This window comes from Sinocyclocheilus grahami, unplaced genomic scaffold (assembly GCF_001515645.1).
Source record: "Sinocyclocheilus grahami isolate Dianchi unplaced genomic scaffold, SAMN03320097.WGS_v1.1 scaffold273.1, whole genome shotgun sequence".
Lineage (NCBI taxonomy): Eukaryota > Metazoa > Chordata > Actinopteri > Cypriniformes > Cyprinidae > Sinocyclocheilus > Sinocyclocheilus grahami.
In genome coordinates, this window is record NW_015505452.1 from 488,794 (window position 1) to 511,802 (window position 23,009).

General features: G+C 39.4%; 2 protein-coding genes across 3 annotated transcripts in view; one reads left to right on the forward strand and one right to left on the reverse strand.

Moving 5' to 3' along the window:
• The first annotated feature begins 220 nt into the window (after nt 1-220).
• On the forward strand, nt 221-15,158 carry fubp1 (far upstream element (FUSE) binding protein 1). 2 transcript variants are annotated; one of them, XM_016291540.1, is made up of 19 exons: nt 221-412; nt 1,019-1,112; nt 7,314-7,349; nt 7,472-7,511; nt 7,635-7,681; nt 7,793-7,864; nt 7,958-8,015; nt 8,129-8,291; nt 8,407-8,505; nt 8,600-8,698; nt 8,804-8,906; nt 9,085-9,321; nt 9,429-9,589; nt 9,737-9,882; nt 9,993-10,069; nt 10,227-10,352; nt 11,316-11,375; nt 11,677-11,837; nt 12,119-15,158. In XM_016291540.1, exons 1-19 carry the CDS (start codon nt 320-322, stop codon nt 12,125-12,127), a joined length of 1,881 nt encoding a protein of 626 aa, XP_016147026.1. In that variant the 5' UTR covers nt 221-319; the 3' UTR covers nt 12,128-15,158. The 2 variants fall into 2 exon arrangements, with proteins under 2 accessions (XP_016147026.1, XP_016147027.1); XM_016291541.1 differs by lacking the exon at nt 10,227-10,352.
• miga1 (mitoguardin 1) overlaps nt 13,904-23,009 on the reverse strand; it is a 27,529-nt gene continuing 18,423 nt past the window's right edge. Inside the window, exons 11-16 of the mRNA XM_016291543.1 lie at nt 18,485-18,571; nt 18,308-18,406; nt 18,074-18,208; nt 17,919-17,972; nt 17,672-17,788; nt 13,904-15,989 (exon numbers count right to left, since the gene is read on the reverse strand). Of these exons, the coding sequence (XP_016147029.1) occupies nt 15,771-15,989; nt 17,672-17,788; nt 17,919-17,972; nt 18,074-18,208; nt 18,308-18,406; nt 18,485-18,571 (711 nt within the window). The 3' untranslated portion in view covers nt 13,904-15,770. The remainder of the gene's footprint in view (nt 15,990-17,671; nt 17,789-17,918; nt 17,973-18,073; nt 18,209-18,307; nt 18,407-18,484; nt 18,572-23,009) is intronic.

Here is a 23,009-nt window from a genome sequence, read left to right on the forward strand (position 1 = left end):
TTTTTTCTTATCAGAATTTTTTGATTACTGATTAGAAGGTGCTCCTAAATTTTTGACCGTGCTCCTAAATTTTTTTCTCCTAAATTTCAAGCGCTCCTAAAAAGAAAAGTATCCGTAGAGCCCTGCCTGTAATAGTGTGGTGTCTATTATAGTTTCGGACACATTGGTACGTTTCGGAAAGAAGGACTTTTATCCTATTTCCGCGGTAGTGTGTCGACCGGAAGTGGGATCTGGATCGGAGCGGCTGCAGTCAGTTCTCTTCATCACTCTCGCGCGTACGGCCATTTTCTTTCAGCTCGAGAAGATAGTTCCCGCAGACATGGCCGACTATTCTAACGTGGCTCCACCGTCCTCAAACGCCGGTGGAGGGATGAACGATGCTTTTAAAGACGCCCTCCAGAGAGCCAGACAAGTGAGTACTTTGAAAGCGTCCGAAAGTATTTCGTATCTTCCAGCTTTCCGTTTAAAATTCAAACGAAACGTAACCAGCTCGTTAGCTAACGTGCTAACATGAGGCCTTGATGCGTTCCAACAAAGAGGTTTCAGTTGTGTGCATTTTTTCCTTCCATTTTCTTTTCTTTTTAGTGTTTTATTTTAAAGTTTAAGTGAAGCAGAATGTGTTTTGTGAATGATACGTATGTTTCGCACACTTTCCAATAAGCTAAAGAGCAAATTAGTAGTTGAAACTACGCATTATTAGACATTTAACGTTATGTGACCTGTAATTTACGTATACAAAACATTTACTTCTAGCTGGAATTAGGTCCCTAGACGTAGGATGACATTAATAAATATGTTTTTGTTAGCGTTTCTTTTCATCCGAATGTATAAATAAGCCGCGTGCAACTTCCTACTTTTTTGCTGCTAACAAGTCTTCCTAGTTTTGTTGAGGACAACAGTAGAGACTCTGTGCAGGCCACACACTGTTACAGTGTTGTTATAATCATACACCGTTTTATTTTTCATTTTATTTAAAACTGTTTAGGTTTTGACCGTGCATTTCACTATATTATTTTAGATAGCTGCAAAAATAGGAGGTGATGGTGTACCCCCCTCTCCATCATCCAATGAGTTTGGGTATGGTGGACAGAAGAGACCTCTTGAAGATGGAGGTAAGCTCATATGTGCCTTGTAGTGTCTTTGTTATTGTGCATAATGGTCCAAATAAAAGTTTAATCTTCTTTTATTCTTGACTTGTGGTCCTGCCAGACAAAACCGACCAAAGGCAATAAGTCTAACTTTTTTTTTTTCAATTCAAAAAACTTTATCTATCAACCAGTGATAGAAATGTATCTTGGGTAAAAAGGCTCACATGTACTCAATACACAATATTAAGACCCAAGATCCTGACAAAACTGTTTAGCGTTATTCAGAATAGAAATTGCAGTGGGAATAAAATCATTACTATAAGCCTTCTTTCTAGCCAAAGGAGTTCTAAGCCGACAACCTGATGGAAGTATCTGAAAAAGGTAATGCAAAGGATGAGAGGGGTCAGTAACAATAGAAGCTGCTTTCCTCTTTACAGCACAGTTAGAGCGATCTAAAAGTTTAGTCTGTGGGTACCCAATCGTTTTAGATGCCTGTCGGATTACTCTTGATAATTTCTTCTTGTTTTCAGCTGAAAGTTGAACCAAGAAACCATGTTAAAGGTTATAACTGATTCCACAAGTGACCGATACACTGCTGTTAAGATATCATGTCTTACGTTAAAGCCCTTTAGCCTTCTCAAAAGAGATAATCGCTGTTGAGCTTTCTTATAGACACTTGTGTTGTCACGGTACCAAAATTTCAGTATTTCGGTACCAATACCAGTGAAAATCCACGGTTCTCGGTATCAATTTCGATACCAAAGCAAAACACAAAAACATGCCAATTAAAAAATTTGACTATACAAAGTTGAATCCGAACTGTGTACATTTAATTTTAAAGGGCTTTTAAACCTTCTAGAGTTATTCAGCCAAGAATAACAACTAAGTTAGCTAAAAAAAAAAAAAAAGCCCAGAACTGCCTTTCTGACTGATATGACACAACGTTAACCATTTGTACATTCTCTAACAGGCATATTTTAGATTCACAATTCATTTAAAAGCCTCTGGTGTGTCAAAATAGTAAATATCATCATGTCCTCCTGTTTTTTTTTACCATTATTAAAGTTATAGGAGCATTAAATGGTTAATAAAGAAACTTTATACTAATGAGCATTATATTAGCGCTAGCCACGCTTATGCTAACGATAACTACTCTAATAACAGCGATGTTCATTTCAATCCGACATTCAAATTAAAATATTGAATAATATTCATAACAGAAGCCGTGTTTCCCACAGACTTGCACTCTATTTGTGGTGGCATATATATGCAAATTCATTCTCTGCCAGCAGGAGGCGCTGTTGGAGTGGGAGAGAGAGGAGTTAGAGCTCTGCATTCCCGCGGCTCTCCCGACCAGATTTTTTGCACCGCAGGATTAAATTCCCGAATAAAACACGGTAGCGGTTGGTAACTGTTGTAATTGGAACGGGATCTGGCGGTCTAACAATATCCAGTTCCCGACGTCCATTTAGAACAGCATATCTGCACTTTATTCTTATTGACCACCGGTACAGCCTTCACTCGGACTGTTATGCACGCATGCTTCCAGCGTCACGTTAACTTGAGGGCATTGGCAGAAATATATTACTATTGTTAAGTAGAATGTACGTAACAGACTGCTACTACTACTACTAAAATTATTAAAACCTTATTTTTAAGGAATAAGCATTCAATATTTCTTCAATGTTTTAATTGTAATATTAAATGACCTTTATTTTCCAAAACATTTAATTTGTTTAATTTTCATTAATTAAAAGATAGATCAAATGAATGTCGTATGCCTCAAAACAAAATGTAAATACACAACACAGAATTTCTGAGCAAAAAATTCATAAGGCTATTGTAAGAACAAATGAAACTTGTTTTATGCTTTCAAATTAGACATGCTAAAACAGAATTTGGTTTCAATAAAACATAAGGTTGGACAAATAAAACATTTCATAGGGCCCTAAACGTAATATTTGTTAAACGTTTAATAAATTGATGTTAAATTGTTTAAGTTTCATGATTTTAATTAATTAGACATGCTTTTTGATAAATACTGTAATTTAACCATTAAAAAAAACAAAAAACGGAATCTACCCCCTCGTGACGTAGAAAAAACATTTAATCCAAACTGTGTACATATTTTTGGGCCCCCTTCCCTATTAATATAATAGACCTAATATTACCAGCCAAGCAAACAAAGATATTTCTTAATCAGTGGAAACCGATACAGTGTTTTCTATCGGAATAAGCGCTTGCGTTCAGTCAATAAAAATCGAATAGTTCTTAATTTGTTTGAGAACTGAGAAAGACCATACCATATAGTCGTGGCCACATAACCACCTCCGGGAGTGCATTATTTCTCTAATAATTGCGCTGTTGGAGTGGGAGAGAGAGGAGTTAGAGCTCTGCATTCCCGCGGCTCTCCCGACCAGATTTTTTGCACCGCAGGATTAAATTCCCGAATAAAACACGGTAGCGGTTGGTAACTGTTGTAATTGGAACGGGATCTGGCGGTCTAACAATATCCAGTTCCCGACGTCCATTTAGAACAGCATATCTGCACTTTATTCTTATTGACCACCGGTACAGCCTTCACTCGGACTGTTATGCACGCATGCTTCCAGCGTCACGTTAACTTGAGGGCATTGGCAGAAATATATTACTATTGTTAAGTAGAATGTACGTAACAGACTGCTACTACTACTACTAAAATTATTAAAACCTTATTTTTAAGGAATAAGCATTCAATATTTCTTCAATGTTTTAATTGTAATATTAAATGACCTTTATTTTCCAAAACATTTAATTTGTTTAATTTTCATTAATTAAAAGATAGATCAAATGAATGTCGTATGCCTCAAAACAAAATGTAAATACACAACACAGAATTTCTGAGCAAAAAATTCATAAGGCTATTGTAAGAACAAATGAAACTTGTTTTATGCTTTCAAATTAGACATGCTAAAACAGAATTTGGTTTCAATAAAACATAAGGTTGGACAAATAAAACATTTCATAGGGCCCTAAACGTAATATTTGTTAAACGTTTAATAAATTGATGTTAAATTGTTTAAGTTTCATGATTTTAATTAATTAGACATGCTTTTTGATAAATACTGTAATTTAACCATTAAAAAAAACAAAAAACGGAATCTACCCCCTCGTGACGTAGAAAAAACATTTAATCCAAACTGTGTACATATTTTTGGGCCCCCTTCCCTATTAATATAATAGACCTAATATTACCACCCAAGCAAACAAAAATATTTCTTAATCAGTGGAAACCGATACAGTGTTTTCTATCGGAATAAGCGCTTGCGTTCAGTCAATAAAAATGGAATAGTTCTTCATTTGTTTGAGAACTGAGAAAGACCATACCATATAGTCGTGGCCACATAACCACCTCCAGGAGTGCATTATTTTTCTAATAATTTTAACGGCCTGGAGTCCCAACCACACATCAAGACATTGTTCAGAGCATTTGTTTCAAGACATTTGACATGTTTCCGTCCTGAAATCTCGTGTGGGTTGAACAAATTTTTTTACGCACCTCATCCCAAACCTTCCGTTGCAAATTCCAAAACGTCCTTTTAGAGCTGATAACAGAGGCTTGAGCCATTGATATGCATGCTTGCACAGTTATTAATGCAGTCTAATGCGGCTATTAGAGAAAGGGAGAGAGAGAGATTAAGTGCGTGTGAATACCTGCGTCTGTGCGTCTCTCAGCAGTGTCTACTAATAGCGAATCTTTAAGTTAAACTCCTTCATGAACCTCGCTACTGAGAAATGTCATGTAGCTTTTCAGCATTGAAACTATTTTACTGATAAATTCGCGGTGCAGCGCTGACAAGTTTCTGTTTGTGTCTCCGCGTGTCTGCACTGTGTGCGCGTCTCTGAGAGAGGCTGGGAGAAAGAAAGCGTGATTTCCGTAGCTTACATTAAAAAAAAGGTGGAAGACATGGAAATAGTTTGTCTTTTTTTTTTTTACCCTATTGTTTGTTTTATTTTTTTGCTCAATGTCTTGAGCAATGCGTAAACCCGGCCCTGTTAGACGGCAATCGGAAGTTATTACAAACACTCTATGGTGGTTTAAAGTGAGTTTTGAGTAAACGCAGAATATAAATCTTATTTATCGTCTTATGTAGCATGATGCTACAGTTTGCATGAATGGTCACATAACACGCGCTTTCGGTCGTGTAACGTTAGTATGAACGGACATCTGCATATGATGGGAACTCCACGCAGCTCCCGCGCTACTCTGTACTGGTGGTATTACAGTACCACGAGAGCTAAAGAGAGCAGACTGCTCTGTGCGCTTTCGAATCTCTCTCGCGGATGATCGATCTGCGCCGCACCTCTTCTAGTCGAACACACCGGCAAGTGCTGCAGGCTTATTGGCTCACTGACACGGATGAGCTTAACCCCTTAGGTATCAAAATTTGGTACCGAATGACAAGACGTTTTTCGATACTCGATGGTATCGAGGCAATTCGGTCAGTGCCTAAAAAGTATCGAACTCGATACCCAGCCCTATGTGTGAGACGCTTTTTTTATTTTTTTGAATGGGCACTTTTTATTTAACTTCTTTTGGACTGATGCATGCAACACCTGCTGAGTAGCATTAAACAGCTTGAAAGATCAAAGACTTTTTTTTATATAACTCCGACTGGATTCATCTGAAAGAAGAAAGTCATATACACCTAGGATGGCTCTGGGGTGTGTAAAACAACCTAATTTTCATTTTTGCGTGAACTAACCCTTTAAGTCAGGATGAGCTTAACCCCTTAGGTATCAAAATTTGGTACCGAATGACAAGACGTTTTTCGATACTCGATGGTATCGAGGCAATTCGGTCAGTGCCTAAAAAGTATCGAACTCGATACCCAGCCCTATGTGTGAGACGCTTTTTTTATTTTTTTGAATGGGCACTTTTTATTTAACTTCTTTTGGACTGATGCATGCAACACCTGCTGAGTAGCATTAAACAGCTTGAAAGATCAAAGACTTTTTTTTATATAACTCCGACTGGATTCATCTGAAAGAAGAAAGTCATATACACCTAGGATGGCTCTGGGGTGTGTAAAACAACCTAATTTTCATTTTTGCGTGAACTAACCCTTTAAGTCAGTCTGGTCCCAATCCACTCCAGAATTATTCATATTAAACCTAACATGAAAAGCATTTAGCTGCTCAACAAAGGAGGCAGGGTCTGGACACTGAACTCGAGTTGAAGCCTGGAATCTTCCCATCATCATATTAAGATTCTGCCATGCCACCTTCATATTTCCTTTAAAAAACATCTCCTCCATCTTGTCTTTATATTGAAGTTTGGCCAACCTGGTTTTATCTCGCAGCTCCTTTCTCAGTTCAACACGTCTTTTAACACCCTCCATAAAGGCTTCTAACCTCATCTTTTTGAGGTTAATACAATGCTTCATTTCTTTAGAGACCCAAGGTTTGTTGTTTGGGTATAGACAGGGTGTCCGCGGGGTCTTAAAAAGTATTAAAAGTTGATAAATCAATTTAGATAAAATGAAGGCCCTTAATAAGTATTGAAAAGTCTTAAAGACGTAATCAAACAGATGTTGAACACTATTAATAGCAATTATTATATGATGCAATCAAACTTATAGCAAAATGTGGTAGTTCTGTATGTTGTTTCAGGGTTGGCGTCATCTGAGGTCCTCTGAGGGGTTGGCATCATCTCTTCTCAGGTGTTCTGGATCCAACCTAACATGAAAAGCATTTAGCTGCTCAACAAAGGAGGCAGGGTCTGGACACTGAACTCGAGTTGAAGCCTTGGCTCTTCCCATCAGCATATTAAGATTCTGCCATGTATTTCCTTCGTATTTCCTTTAATAAACCTCTCCTCCATCTTGTCTTTATATCGAAGTTTGGCCAACCTGGTCAAACTTTTTTTGCTATTAAAATGTGTGCTATATTTTAGTTAGTATATATATATATTTTTTTTAATATATATTTTGTGGATTTCATGGTACTAAACAATATTCACTGCTTCACAATATGCACCATTTATTTCTGAATAAAAATGCATTGGGTCAGTTTGTGTTTTGGTCTCTTTTTTTGCCTTAGAAGACCAGAGGCTACCAGTGGGTTAAAAGTTTTAGTTGGTCTGATATGTAATACTTCTATAGTTAGCGGTACTACTAGATGTTTTAAGTGCATTGTTTTAGTCTAAACTGTTTTGGTCTTCTTTTTTTTTCCCTCTCTTTTCAGATCAACCAGAAACCAAGAAGATTCCACCAAGTGATCGTAAGCATTGCTATTGTTTTCTGGGAAGAACTAATTAGCTATTAAATATGTCTTATGTATTTAACAATTTTTAAGATGTGTCTGTTGCTCATCTCATAAGTTAATGCCTTTATTTGCACCAGCTTTTTCATCTGTAATGGGAGGCATGGGTGGCCCACCGAGGTAACTATTTTATTTATTTTAATTTTTTTTAAACAAAATATTTAATGCAACACAATTTGTATTTTTTAAATGGTACATTTTTGCATTTCGTTTTTCTTCTAATGTTATCACATCTCTGTGCAGGTCTATATCAGAAGACTTCAAGGTTCCAGATGGCATGGTTGGCTTCAGTAAGTTGACTTATGAACTCAGAAAACAAATATCCATTGCTACGTGCTTTGGAGGACTTGCATTTAAATCTCATAAAAAAGGTACAATGTTAATTAAACCCTTGTTTTCAGTTATTGGAAGGGGAGGAGAACAGATTTCAAGAATACAGCAGGACTCCGGTTGCAAAATACAGATTTCTCCCGGTGAGTCAAATTGCTGTGTCCTGGCTCTGTGCTTCTCATCTGTTTTTGGAGAAAAGAAAAATGACAATGTTTATTCTGCACTCTACCCAACAGACAGTGGTGGCATGCCTGACAGGTCAGTGACATTAACAGGCTCACCTGATGCAATCCAGTGAGTATCTCCACACATTTAAAACTTTCTCATAGTTGAATTGAGTGTTTTTTTTTGTTTTGTTTTTTAAATATAGAAGTAGGTGGAATCAAAAATATACATTTCTTTAATAGGGCTGCAAAGAGTTTTCTCACAGAGATTGTCGAGAAAGGTAGGCCTTCTCCAGCATTCCACCACAATGATGGACCAGGGATGTCTGTTCAGGAGATCATGGTCCCTGCCTCCAAAGCTGGTCTGGTCATTGGAAAGGGAGGAGAAACAATCAAACAGTTGCAGGTAAGGTGCACAAATGCGGTTAAACCAGAAATGATCATTTATTTGGCTTGAAGTCTACTTTTTTTTTTAACAAACATTTACTTACTAATTTAATTGTTCAACACTTGTGTAATAGGAACGTGCGGGGGTCAAAATGGTCATGATTCAAGATGGACCCCAAAACACAGGGGCTGATAAACCACTCAGAATCTCTGGCGATCCTTTTAAAGTTCAGGTGAGTACATTTAAACCTTTGCAGTGCTACATTAAAATCATTCCAAATTATGGACTGTACATCTAAATATTTTTAAATTGCTTGGTCTGTACAGCAAGCTAAAGACATGGTGATGGATCTGATCAGAGATCAGGGTTTCCGGGAACAGAGAGGAGAGTATGGTTCTAGAGTAGGCGGTGGAGACAGTCTGGATGTAAGTACTGCTTAATGAGAATAATCATTAGGTTTTTTGTGATTTACATTTAAATGAAAATTTGAAAGGCAGTTGACCGTTTTTTTTTTTTTGCTGTTGCTTTAGGTCCCTGTGCCAAGGTTTGCAGTGGGAATTGTGATTGGCAGGAGTGGTGAAATGATCAAGAAGATTCAAAATGACACTGGTGTGAGGATTCAGTTCAAACCAGGTGCATAAGAATTAAGCAAATCTGAATAGTTTTCTGACCTTTGTTAAAACAAAGCCCTATACAAGTTTTTAAAATGCTGTTTTTTTCCAGCTTGTTACTCGCCATGAAAATAGCCAAGGAAGTTGGCATGGCGTTAAAAGACCAACCTTTGACACAAATGCTTGTTCTTTTGCTTCAGATGATGGCTCCACACCAGAGAGGATCGCTCAGATTATGGGGCCTCCAGACAGGGCACAGCACGCAGCAGATATCATAACTGATCTGCTGAGGAGTGTGCAGGATGGAGGCCCCCCTGGTCACGGGGGCAGAGGGAGGGGCCGTGGACAGGGAAACTGGAACATGGGCCCTCCTGGAGGCCTGCAGGAATTCACTTTCACTGTGCCTACCATGAAGACTGGCCTCATTATCGGCAAAGGTTAGTTGTTGATATTTGCTTTCCCTTTAAAGTGATATGCAATTTTTATATGACCTAAATTGATAATGAATGAACATTGATCATTTATTATTATTTTTTCCCTCTAGGGGGTGAAACCATTAAGAACATCAGCCAGCAGTCAGGAGCCAGGATAGAGTTACAAAGAAACCCTCCACCTAATTCGGACCCTAATATAAAGATCTTCACAGTCCGTGGATCACCCCAACAGATTGATTACGCCAGACAGCTGGTCGAGGAGAAGATTGGAGTGAGTACTGTGATGTCCATTAAACCTAACAAATTTTAGCAAATTTTAAACAAAATTATAGTTTTTCTGACATGTTGCTCCGACACAGAACTTTGTCTATTTATTGCTTATTGTCTGGTTTATACTAAAAATTATTTTTTGTCATAGGGTCCAGTTAGCCCTATGGGTGGCCCTCATGGTCCTCCTGGGCCCCACGGAGGCCCTTCTCACGGCCCTCCCGGTCCACCAGGACCACCTGCTCCCATGGGCCCATACAACCCTGGGCCCTATGGCCAGGGCCCTCCTGGACCACAGTAAGGACTTTTTCCTTCTCAATGTTTAGCATTTGTCAGTGTTTTCACTCGGACTTTAGGTGCCAATTCATCTTGAGATTAACTTAGTGCATCTTATTTTTTATCCTCAGTGGTCCCCAAGCACCATACCAGCCTCAAGGCTGGGGCAACGGATACCCTCAGTGGCAGCAAGGACAGCCAGATCCCAGTAAGTGCTTGTCCCTTAGCCATGCTAACTAGGTTTAGTTTAGAATCACATACAGATTCTCCACAATGCCCATACATAGTCCTAGTTAAAACTAATGCAGCTTCAGTTGTCTGTTGGAGGAAAGACAAAATGGGCTAAGCTGTTGTTTGCTCTGCAGATAAAGCAGCAGCTGATGCTAATGCGGCCGCATGGGCAGCCTATTATTCTCAGTACCAGCAGCAGCCCCAGGGCCCCATGACACCAACATCAGCAGCCCCTGGCACATCCCAGACCAATGGACAAGGTACTTTTTTTTTTTTTTTTTTTTTATAGATATATATAAACCTGCACTCCACAAAACTGTCACCCTCCCTTCACTCTAGATCTACTTTTGTACAGCAGTACTTAGCAGCTTTCAGTGTAGCCATCACTGCACAGTACAATGTTGCTTTTCTGATGGGCTTTATTCGTTGTTCTGGGATGGCCTTTTTCGACTAGCACACATGGACAGGGCATTTTCTGAGACACTCGACCTGTTTGTGCAAAGTGCGCTACCTAGTCAGGTGGAGGACTTTCTGCAGCCTTTAAAAGAATGGTTATCAATTTCTCAAATTGTACCATTTTTAACAGGTGACCCGCAAACTCCAGGTCAAAGTGGACAGACAGATTACACCAAGGCCTGGGAGGAATATTACACTAATTATTTTAAGAATATTACAAATGTAGTTTGAGGTTATTTTCTTTGAGAGATCAGGTTAAATAACAGCAGGGCTTGAATAACCAATCAGTCCCGTTTTACTTTTGGAGTCTAGTGAGGCAAATTAGTGGCGTGAGAGTTTTGTCTTTGGTGCTTGTCCACAGAAATATTGGTCTGGTTCAGAATGAGGAACTGTAGTGTCTCAGAGTAGGATTAACACACCGAAAAACCATGAATAAGATTGTACTGCTCAGTTTTGTGTATGTATGTAATGGATAAATACAGTATGTACACCTTTTCAAATTTGTGCCCGTTTCAATGCCAGTTGTACTTGTAAATATTAAGTTTAAAATTGCTGAAATTGTAATGCTAACTAAATCTTCATGAACTGTTTTAATTTGTTATTTTTCTAATGTTATTTGATTTTTATGAATTTGGTGGTAGACTTGCATGTAGTTTAGTTGCGTGTTTTTACCAGAATTGTCAGTAAGTAATTCAGTAATGTTACCTTCAGTGTAACTGCTAATGTTTGAGCTCATGATTAATGTCTGTTTAATCTCGTCTCTTCAGGTCAAGGACAGCCTCAGCAGGACTACACAAAGGCATGGGAAGAGTACTATAAGAAACAAGGTAAGATATCATACATAGATGTAGTTGCTTTGACTTCTAATAGTTTTGGGCAGCTGCAGCTCTTTCACAGTCCTCTGCAGTAGAGCTGCTGTTGTCTCGGCTGCCCTAGAGTAAAGTAGCGGGTTTCTGTCCCGCCACTCGGAGGTAGCGTGGCCGGGGTCGTTCCCCCTCTTACAAACATTGCCATGGAGTAATTTATCCTTAAATCAATCTTGTACAAAGGGGTGGTTTAACAACACTGCCAGATTATTTTTCTGCTGCACCTCCCATCTTTAATGCTTTGGGTTTTATTTTGTTTTAGGTCAAGCTGCGCCTCAGGCGGCTGCAACGGCGGCGGCGACGTCTCAGCCAGGAGGTCAGCCAGATTACAGTGCCGCGTGGGCAGAATATTACCGCCAGCAGGCAGCGTACTACGGCCAAGGTGCCCCTCAGGCGATGGGAGCTGCACCCCAGGCTCAGCAGGTACACTCCCATTAAAACACTCTGCTCTTTGCCTTTTGCGCTCTTCACTTGGTAGATGTGCATGTGTACAGTTTTTGTCCCCGCCCTTCTTTTTTTTTCCCTCTTAACATTTACTTCAACAGGTTCAGCAGGTTTCCAGAAGAGTCATCGATATAACACATAACCAAACTCTTTCCTCCTCAAACAGGGTTTTTAATCTTTTTTTTTTTTTTGGGAAGGTGTTGGATAAATGTTTCAGCTCTTAACATGTTGTGTATTTCTTATGTATTTCTTCTGCACAGGGCCAGTAATGTGAAGTGGACATAAAGTAAATGCTACATTGTCAGAAAAAACCTTTGTTAAATGTTTGGATGCAGACGCCATGATGAAGATCTTTATTTCATTGGTTTGAGTGTTTAAGCTAGATCGCAGACCAGCTCCAAAGTCAAGTATATATATATAATTTTTTTCCTTTTTGTTTTGCCACTCTTGTAAATGAACGGTTTGTTTTTAGTCGGGTAATTTTGGTCATTCCAGCTCCTGTATCTCCTGTATCTCATGTAGTTCTGAGGCTAAACTATAGTCATTTCCATGTAAATTAGCTCCGTTTTAATATGATATGCCTGTTGTGTTTTGCAATAAAACAATGAAACCTCCTGTGTTGGTAAGTGGGGTGCAAAAGTGGGGAATGTTTTGTAAAAATGTCATTAACTGTTTTGGGACATGGGGTTTATGCAAATTTACAGAACAAAAATGTTGCTCTTCTGTTTTTTTTTTTTTCTTTTCTTTTTTTTCCTTTCAACTCTCTATTACTCTTGATTTTTAGTTTGATTCCTGGTCTATTTTAAAGTCACAAGTAAGAGATCATTGATCATTTGACATTGCTTGTTTGACATATGGACAGCTCTGTTTTTCTGCTGCATTTTTTTTTTACTGGTCATTGCTGTGGATGTAGGTGTAGGCAGGTTATCTAAGGCAAGGTGGCTTGATGTTGGCAAGGTATGTGATTCATGCAATAACTCTTCAGTGCTGTAGTGTTGCTCATTCTTGTACTGCATTTTACCTGGTTTGTTGAGGTAGTGTGCACTGTTAATGAGAGACATTTCCTCCCTCACAGGCGAGATTAGGAAGGCGGTAAGAAGTATGCGTCTTTACATAAACTGTTCCTTTTTATATTGTGACTGCAATCATGTTGCAAGTATTTTAGTTTGTTCTCCCAAGTTTGCTGCTTTTTTACAGGGCAGGTCAAGTGTTCTGATCAACAGTTATGTCTTGCGAAATTACTTGTCCCCATCCTATATTTTACATGTCTAAAATCTACAAATTGTGTATATATTTCTATCAATATTGCTGGCATTATTAAAAACATTCTGATACGATTAAAAAGGCTCGAATGCGAACATGGACTACTTATTTTTCTGCCCATTGTCTGTTAGCATTCCTCCAATATAGGCCTATAGGTTTTTGGAGACTCTGGCTTCCTACACCAGTGAAATGAGCTCTCCACTGTAAGTACAAAATGTACATGATTTTGCGGCCCAATTTGTTTCTTTTGCTGTCAATGCATTGTCTTTGACTGAATGAAACGCAATGTATATAAATCTCTAAATGTTGCCCTTTTTTGGGTAAGTATGTCAGGGCTGTAATTTTGATTTGACATGTTCAAGATAATAATGACCTGACCCTTTTTCACATTGGACTGTTATTTTTTGCCATAACAGCATTATGTGATATTTACAAATTGAGACATTGCCATGTTGACACTGCTTTAGTCATTTAGGACGTCTCTCTCAAGACTTCTCATATGAAACTGTGAACTGTACCACTGTGTTCAAGTCAGTCCGTCTGTAGAAACAGCAACTTTTTCCATCTGCGAATGTGTGGTTTAACATTAACTAGACATGTAAATTGTCTTTTTGTGATTTGACAAGTGTTTTATACTGCATAGCCCATAAAGACCGTCAGCAAATGGCCTCTTTCAAATGTTAATTAGTATTAATGTCCTATTTCTAAATCTGTGCCTGACCTGTTTGTGATTAAGGTCAATGAGGCTGTCGATTTGATGCGTTTTTTAAAAAAAAATTTATTCGACTGTTCATTAGTGAGCAGTGCAATGTCTAATCTTGCAGTGTCATCCCTGACCTTGCACCTTAGGTTCTGCAGCAATAACACAGGTAAGAGTATCCTAAGAAATCAAAACGATTGAACCTGTGATCTAGTGTAATGCTTTTCACCTTTGAAACTGAGGTCGATTTGTGCCGCTGTTTAAATGAAGGATGTCTCTCGTAGTAGATAGACTGGCGTACGTCAGAATTAAGATTTTAGAAGTATGCATTTTTTTTTGTCCATATGAATTGCATGGCCTTGACCTGTAGTTAACAAATGTTTTCCTCTAACTAGAATTGTTTTTTTTTTGTCCTAATTGAAACAAATGTGATTTTGATTTGCTCATTTGTTAGCTTCCTGGTAAGTGTCTAGTGTGGTTCAGTTCTACTCTTACACAATGCATGCAGATGCGAAATGATCCAGAGTTAGCCCTATGAATGCACTCACTGATAACTGACGTATACTATGTATGCTCATGTTTCATTGGTTTGCAAGCTTTCTTGTTGCCCCTCTGTAGTGCTAATGTTTGTCCCACATTGCTGCCTTCATTCTCACTCACAGTGTTGAAGATGCTGCAGGCGTAGTTCGTAGAATCAGGTCCTGAGCTAGTTTGTCCGTAAGGAGGAATCCTTTGAATCTGTCCCTCCGCTGAACGTAGACTGTTCAAGGGCTCCAGTTATAAGGTAAAAATATCATGAGGAATCTGTCATTGCAAAGTCAATGTTACTGTTAGTTTAGGGTGATGCCAGTTAGTTTTGATTATAGAAATGTAGCCATATGCCTCTGTATTATTGGTTGACTAATGGTTCTATGAAATGTTTTGAGTACATTCTTTGCCTTTTGTTGATAAGTGTAGGGATTTTATGTGCATAATGCTGTACAGGTGGACCATGACCAGGAACTTTTTTTTTCTTTCTTTTTAGTAGACATTTGCCAGGCTGGTTTTTGTTTGTTAAACAGAGTTTCTTTAAACTTAGTCTTTATCCATTGCTGCATATCGTTTTGTATGCATGCAAGATGTTTCCTTTTTGAGCAAATTGTTCACAACAGAATTCGTGGGGGTCTAAAAACGAAGAGAAAATCGGAGGCTAGCTGAGAAATTTGGAGCATGCCTTTGAGGTAAAACTAACATGAACTGTTAAAGTTGTTGAATGTACTTTTGATTTTTGCTGAGAATTGTTGGTCTGAAATGTTAGATTGTTGCCATTGTCATCAATAAAATTGTAATCATTAAAATTGGCTTTGAGGTTTTTTAGTGATTTCAGTGTTCAACTAATACTTGTATACTGGCATAACATGTTATGAACAAAATGCAGCCTCAAATCCACATATTACAGAATACATCAAATTCGTCACAATACATGTACTGTTTTGTAATAGATCATGTAATTATTCATAACAGCCAGCTGTTCCACATAATTCTCATGGCATAAAGAGTAGAGAAGTCTAAACTGAACTCATGGCCAGTGTTGAACATTAATTCCCATGAAAGGTTTGGAGACTCTTAATTGACCTACATATGACAATCTCATGAATAACATCCTAGTTTCAGAACTATGAAAATACAGAGTGAAAACTTTCAAATCTCAAAACACAAAGGACCCAAAAACTCAAATCATTCATTAAAAGTAAAAAATTAAAGCTACTGGAACACCACATGAAAGGCATATAAAATACATCTCTGTCCCTTCTTACCCACTTCATTTAATCACTACACAAACTCTATACTGCATTAACATGGCACTAATAATGACTTGGAAGACAAGAGTCATGATGTGCAGTCAACTTAGCAGCTGTAGGCAATGAGTTAAACATCCATGAAAATGTGGAGGATGATACAGATGTAGCTCACTGAACCTGTGCTTCCAGCAAAGCACTGGGTAGCAGGTGCAAAGGTGTGCCACTACAGCCATTTAGGTGACGGATCATGTCAGTGCCTAGATAGGCAAGAAGCAGTTCAGAACGTCTGTGAAGCAAGTGCAAGATGTCCTCAGCCAGAGTGTCCAGACTAGAGTAACGCACTTTATCCAGATCGAAAATGTCCTTCATGAAGAACAGCACCTGTTCCTGTGGACAAAAGATAAATAATTTTGTTCCTGAATGACTACATTCAACAAAGCTGACATTGAAGGCATTTGATGAAGATTATACCTTGGGAGTCAGTCTAACAGACCCCTGATCATCAGTATTAAGTCTGGCAAACACTATCTTATTCTAGCCTAATCGGGGTTCTTCAAATCCAGCCATGGAGAGCCACTACCCTGCAGAATTGAATCTTTACTCAAAGACACCTGAGCAAGCTAATCAAGCTCTAGAAAATTACAGGTAGGTAAGTTTGATCAGGGTTTGGCTTAAACTGCAAGACAGTGGACCTTCCAGGGCCAGATTAGAAGAACTGTACCCTGCTTGAGCAAAGAGCTAGCATAATTTGTTATCCAGGGGTGTCCAATCCTGCCCCTTCTCACATTGGAATGAGAACAATCATGGGCACCATACTGAAGGGTCATTCCAAACCAAAGTGCTCAAAACTGGCCACTTCAATGGACCCTTAAAGGATGAACCAATGAACACTCCCATGATTCTTTGTGGGGGTAAACCATAGGTATGAACCCTTCAAAATGGAATGCAGCAGAATGAAGCTTTTCAGCGTTACTAGCAACTTCTAGTCAGGTAGGTTGGAGCAGGAGGTTTGCAGTAAGGTGGCCCTCCCAGAGCAGGACTGGACACCCCACTATTAATCCAAAGAGATCCACAGGACACTCACTTTGGACCAGGGGTGCCCAAACCTTCCTACAGAATTTAGCTCCTGCCAGCTCCAACACACTTGCCTGGAAGTTTCTATTGAGTCTGAAGACCTTGATTAGTTGGTCCAGGAGCTAAATTACGCAGGCCCTCCGGGAACAGGGTTGGATACCCCTGCTCTGGACCAAGGGTATCCAACCCTGTAGAGTTTAGCTTCAACTCTAACTAGACATAACAGAAGCAGCTACTCTGGGTTTTCAGGATTATTGGAAACTTCCGGGCAGGTGTGTTGGATTGGCTTAGAGCTAAACTCTACACAAAAGCGGCCACCCAGAATCAGGATTGGACTCCCTGGACAAACCATGGTCTTGTTCAGTTGCACAAAATTTCATGGACAAGCACTAACCCTTGTAGGATCTTTAACCCAACAGCAACCACATTTAATTGTTTGTCATTTAAGAGCAACTAAATCTGAAACTGGCTGTTACTACAATAAGGCTGGTCAGCAACAATAGGTGACTTGATCAGAACTATGAGGACGTTTCATTATTTGCCTGATCATCTGTTATCCAGTATTAAACTTACAAAATTTTCATAATTGCATGTTTTTCTTCCAACAAAACAATTGGACAGTTCAGAGACTTATTGCCAATACACTTGGCAAATCCATCAACAAGTTGTTGCTTGGAAGTGTGCAGTGCAGTAGAAGGCCAGCCAAACAAACTGGATATGGTAATTTTCACCAGTCCTTCCCAATTTGTCCTGCAGAGGTAAATACTCAGCTTTCCAATTGTCAGTTTTATCATAAGTCGTAAAGCCTTTAAATGTGGTGACAGGTCGCAGTAGCTGTCTCAGTTCAGACTACAACACTTGAGCACAAATGAACCAATCATCTCTTCCACTTTACTAGTCATAGCACATATGCATGTGACAGTCAGTGTATGTAGGCACACCATCTGAAGCTGACATGCTTTAAGAGACACAGAGGTCATCAAATTACAGCTTACCTTGAAGAAGCAGCATAAATCGTGCAGGGAACTTTTAGGGCCTAGAAACCCCCAGGCCAAGACAGGACTTATGTGTTCACACACTGCATAGAAATGCGCAATGAAGCCATCTTGAACCTGTACACACAAAATAAAATATTAACAAACATATTTCCTTTTCTTCAAATCTTTCAAGTCTGGCTGTCTGGAGAGATTAAACTGCTTTACTCTGGTACAACAATCAAAACATTTACATTTCCAACAATACCTTCATATTTTGCCTCTTCTGCTTCAGAACAGACCAACAACTTGATGCAACGGCCTATGATGGTCAAATACAGTAACAGTTTTATTAAATATTAATGTGTAACTGAATTGTGATTTTGCTGAAGTCAGATCTAATGCTAGAGATTCTGTACGCACCGTCTCTTTGAAGGAGTTGTTGAGCCAACGATTGTTGACCACATTTTGAATAGAGATAGGTGGATTCTCAAGATCCTCAAATGAGTCCATAAGGATGAAGTCAAGAACAATGTCATAGAAGTCCAGGTGTTTAACCTGAAGAGTAAAAAAAGGATAAACATTAAACAAAATTAACTTGCAAGCCGTTTAATATCCAGGACAGGTCTCGTATCTGTATAACAAGACATGTCTCACCCCTCTTGCAGAAAGCTCCATTTCTGTGTTCTCCCAATGTTCCGTTTGCTCCAGAAAGCAAATCATTTCTTCAAACACCTCCTCAAATCTCTTTGGGCTCTGTAAACCACACAATAGATAAGTTGGGTTGGGGACTCATCATGTGTGGCCACATGGAAGAAAGGACCAGACACTCACCTTCCTTGCTTTAACAATTATTGAAGATAATATACTCTTTCCTGTGTCAGCCAGAAATGCTCTAGTTGCTCTTTCACATAAGATGACCTGAATTAAAATACAATGTAGAGTTTAAAAGTTTTCCCACATAGGCCCCATTCCAACTGACACACTTCATGTACACTTGTGGCCCATGCCCATGAAGTTCACAAGACCGTAGGATGTCCTATTTGTCATTTTAGAGGTTCACGAGTGCCCACTTTATGGTATGGTTTCGATTGCACTGAGAGGTGAGTTCCACAGCAGACTTCAACCCAATAGTCAAAGTGGCATTACGTAACAAAAGCGTGGACTTGGAGGAAGACCAGTGTCGCCAAGTTTTTCCACGGAATTGGTCTACTTTTATTCTGTTGCAGTGGGTTGTTTTTTTTAGTCTGCAGGTTAAAGCAAAACACTCCGTCCCCTCTGAATGTGATTTTGACCGAGGTGGAACCCCTTGGAAGGAGGTTTTGACCTCCTGGAAGGCGATTCTAGAGAAATTTGGATGTGATTTTGATAGCAGTTTTCTCCTGAAATGCATTTGGGCCATGATTGGGCTACTTTTGAGTACCAACTGGGCTGGTTTTGTTATAGAGACCTGGCAATCCTGAGGAGCACTGTGAGGGCTTATGGGGCCATTTGGGACAGGACCACAGACTGCAACTTAATCTGCCCAATGCTAGACCATTAACATGAACTGTTAATTTAACTTGACAACTTGAAACAAATGCAATAACCACCCTACCCCCCCCACTTAATCAAAACTGCATTATATTTTAAACATTGCAACATCACAATAACAATTACTGGTATATACAAAACAAAATGTTTCACAGTAACATTAAAACCACGACAGTACAATAACATGGTAACAGTACAATTACATAGCAATCAGTGGTCTTAAAGGTTTAGGTCACCCAAAAATGAAAAATTAGCCCACAAATTACTCACCCTCAAGACATCCTAGGTGTATGACTTTCTTCTTTCAGACAAATCTAGTCGGAGTTATATTAAAAATTGTCTTTGATCTTTCAAGCTGTTTAATGCCACTCAGCAGGTGTTGCATGCATCAGTCCAAAAGAAGTTAAATAAAAAGTGACCATCCATAAAAAAGTGTCTCACACGGCTCCGGGGGGTGAACAAAGGCCTCCTGTAGCGAATCGATGCGTTTTTGTAAGAAAAATATCCATACTCAAAACGTAATAATCACTTTAATGTAGCTTGCGCCAACAGTCCTACACGGAAGCAGCTCTGGGCGGATGACGTATGAGGTCAGCGTTGCACATGCGACGTTTGAGTCTCATAATAACCAACGATTGTCAACAGGAGCAAAGGAAGCAAAGTTTCCTTACTTCAGCAAAGGAAAACCAGTCTCCTCTTGGCTTATATCAAAATCCTCCGACATTCTTCTTTACAAATCCTCGTTTTGTACTTCTAATTAGTGACCGTTGTTTTGTTTTGATCTCTCCGCTGCGCTTCCGCATTCGTCACTTCTGAGTGGCGCATGCGCAACGCCGACCTACATACGTCATCCTCCCGGAACTGCTTTCATGTACAACTGTTGGCGCAAGCTACATTAAAGTGATTATTACATTTTGAATATGGATATTTTTCTTACAAAAATGCATCGATTCGCTACAGGAGGCACTTTTTTATGGATGGGCGCTTTTTATTTAACTTATTTTGGACTGATGCATGCAACACCCGCTGAGTGGCATTAAACAGCTTGAAAGTTAAAATACCATTTTTAATATAACTCCGACTGGATTCGTCTGAAAGAAGAAAGTCATATACACCTAGGATGACTCGAGGGTGAGTAATTTGTGGGATAATTTTCATTTTTGGGTGAACTGACAACTTTAACCCCACTTAACTCTGAAATGTGTTACTTTCAGAACATGAGAAAGAAATCCTTTACCTGACACGCCTGCCGTACACAGTGCAGCTTTGCCAGGAAATCAGTGTCTCCAAGACATTCCAACACTTCAGTTCTGTTTTTTTTATTTTTTAAAAGACCAGTGAACAACAGTCTAGATAAAACATATCAACTTAAAATAGAACTCAGCTCTGCACAATATTTTCAGAAATGTGTGCAAACAAACAGATCTATAAAACAAATCAGTTCATACTTTCAAATCAGTTTGATTAAGCCACATTCAAATATCCAATGCACACGTACCTATGAACATGACTGAACTTTGTTAAAACATCTAGTCCACAATATTATCTATAGTTAGTCTAATAAACTATACGAGCTAAAAAAAATGATTACTGTGTTTATTATTAATATTTATTTAATACACAACTATATTGAACACTAGATTCTGATTGGCCAGTCAGGTATTCTGTGTTCCCCCATGCCTGACATACTTGACTCACCGTAGCACTCGACAGGAGATCTTCCCTTCCTCAGCCATCTGCAGGGCATCCTCATAAAAGGGGTGATGACACAGTGACCCCAGCGCATGGGCACTCCTCATCTCTCTGTGCTCAGATAACTGAATCAAATCACAAGATTTAAGACCTTTTTGTGTAATTCTTTAACTTTTGTGTATTTTGTACAGTGGGTACGGAAAGTATTCAGACCCCCTTAAATTTTTCACTCTTTGTTATATTGCAGCCATTTGCTAAAATCATTTAAGTTAATTTTTTTTCCTCATTAATGTACACACAGCACCCCATATCGACAGAAAAACACAGAATTGTTGACATTTATGCAGATTTATTAAAAAAGAAAATCTGAAATATCACATGGTCCTAAGTATTCAGACCCTTTGCTCAGTATTTAGTAGAAACACCCTTTTGATCTAATACAGCCATGAGTCTTTTGGGGAAAGATGCAACAAGTTTTTCACACCTGAATTTGGGGATCCTCTGCCATTCCTCCAAGTTGCAGATCCTCTCCAGTTCTGTCAGGTTGGATGGTAAACGTTGGTGGACAGCCATTTTTAGGTCTCTCCAGAGATGCTCAATTGGGTTTAAGTCAGGGCTCTGGCTGGGCCATTCAAGAACAGTCACAGAGTTGTTGTGAAGCCACTCCTTCGTTATTTTAGCTGTGTGCTTAGGGTCATTGTCTTGTTGGAAGGTAAACCTTCAGCCCAGTCTGAGGTCCTGAGCACTCTGAAGAAGGTTTTCGTCCAGGATATCCCTGTACTTGGCCGCATTCATCTTTCCCTCGATTGCAACCAGTCATCCTGTCCCTGCAGCTGAAAAACACCCCCACAGCATGATGCTGCCACCACCATGCTTCACTGTTGGGACAGGTGATGAGCAGTGCCTGGTTTTCTCCACACATACCGCTTAGAATTAAGGCCAAAAAGTTATATCTTGGTCTCATCAGACCAGAGAATCTTATTCAGGTGTTTTTTAGCAAACTCCATGCAGGCTTTCATGTGTCTTGCACTGAGGAGAGGCTTCCGTCGGGCCACTCTGCCATAAAGCCCCGACTGGTGGAGGGCTGCAGTGATGGTTGACTTTCTACAACTTTCTCCCATCTCCCAACTGCATCTCTGGAGCTCAGCCACAGTGATCTTTGGGTTCTTCTTTACCTCTCTCACCAAGGCTCTTCCCCCCCGATAGCTCAGTTTGGCCGGACGGCCAGCTCTAGGAAGGGTTCTGATCGTCCCAAACGTCTTCCATTTAAGGAATGGAGGCCACTGTGCTCTTGGGAACCTTAAGTGCAGCAGAAATTTTTTGTAACCTTGGCCAGATCTGTGCCTTGCCACAATTCTGTCTCTGAGCTCTTCAGGCAGTTCCTTTGACCTCATAATTCTCATTTGCTCTGACATGCACTGTGAGCAGTAAGGTCTTATATAGACAGGTGTGTGGCTTTCCAAATCAAGTCCAATCAGTATTGGATGTGATTTTGATAGCAGTTTTCTCCTGAAATGCATTTGGGCCATGATTGGGCTACAAAACAAAATGTTTCACAGTAACATTAAAACCACGACAGTACAATAACATGGTAACAGTACAATTACATAGAAATCAGTGGTCTTAAAGGGTTAGGTCACCCAAAAATGAAAAATTAGCCCACAAATTACTCACCCTCAAGACATCCTAGGTGTATGACTTTCTTCTTTCAGACAAATCTAGTCGGAGTTATATTAAAAATTGTCTTTGATCTTTCAAGCTGTTTAATGCCACTCAGCAGGTGTTGCATGCATCAGTCCAAAAGAAGTTAAATAAAAAGTGCCCATCCATAAAAAAAAAGTGTCTCACACGGCTCCGGGGAGTGAACAAAGGCCTCCTGTAGCGAATCGATGCATTTTTGTAAGAAAAATATCCATACTCAAAACGTAATAATCACTTTAATGTAGCTTGCGCCAACAGTCCTACACGGAAGCAGCTCTGGGCGGATGACGTATGAGGTCAGCGTTGCACATGCGACGTTTGAGTCTCATAATAACCAACGATTGTCAACAGGAGCAAAGGAAGCAAAGTTTCCTTACTTCAGCAAAGGAAAACCAGTCTCCTCTTGGCTTATATCAAAATCCTCCGACATTCT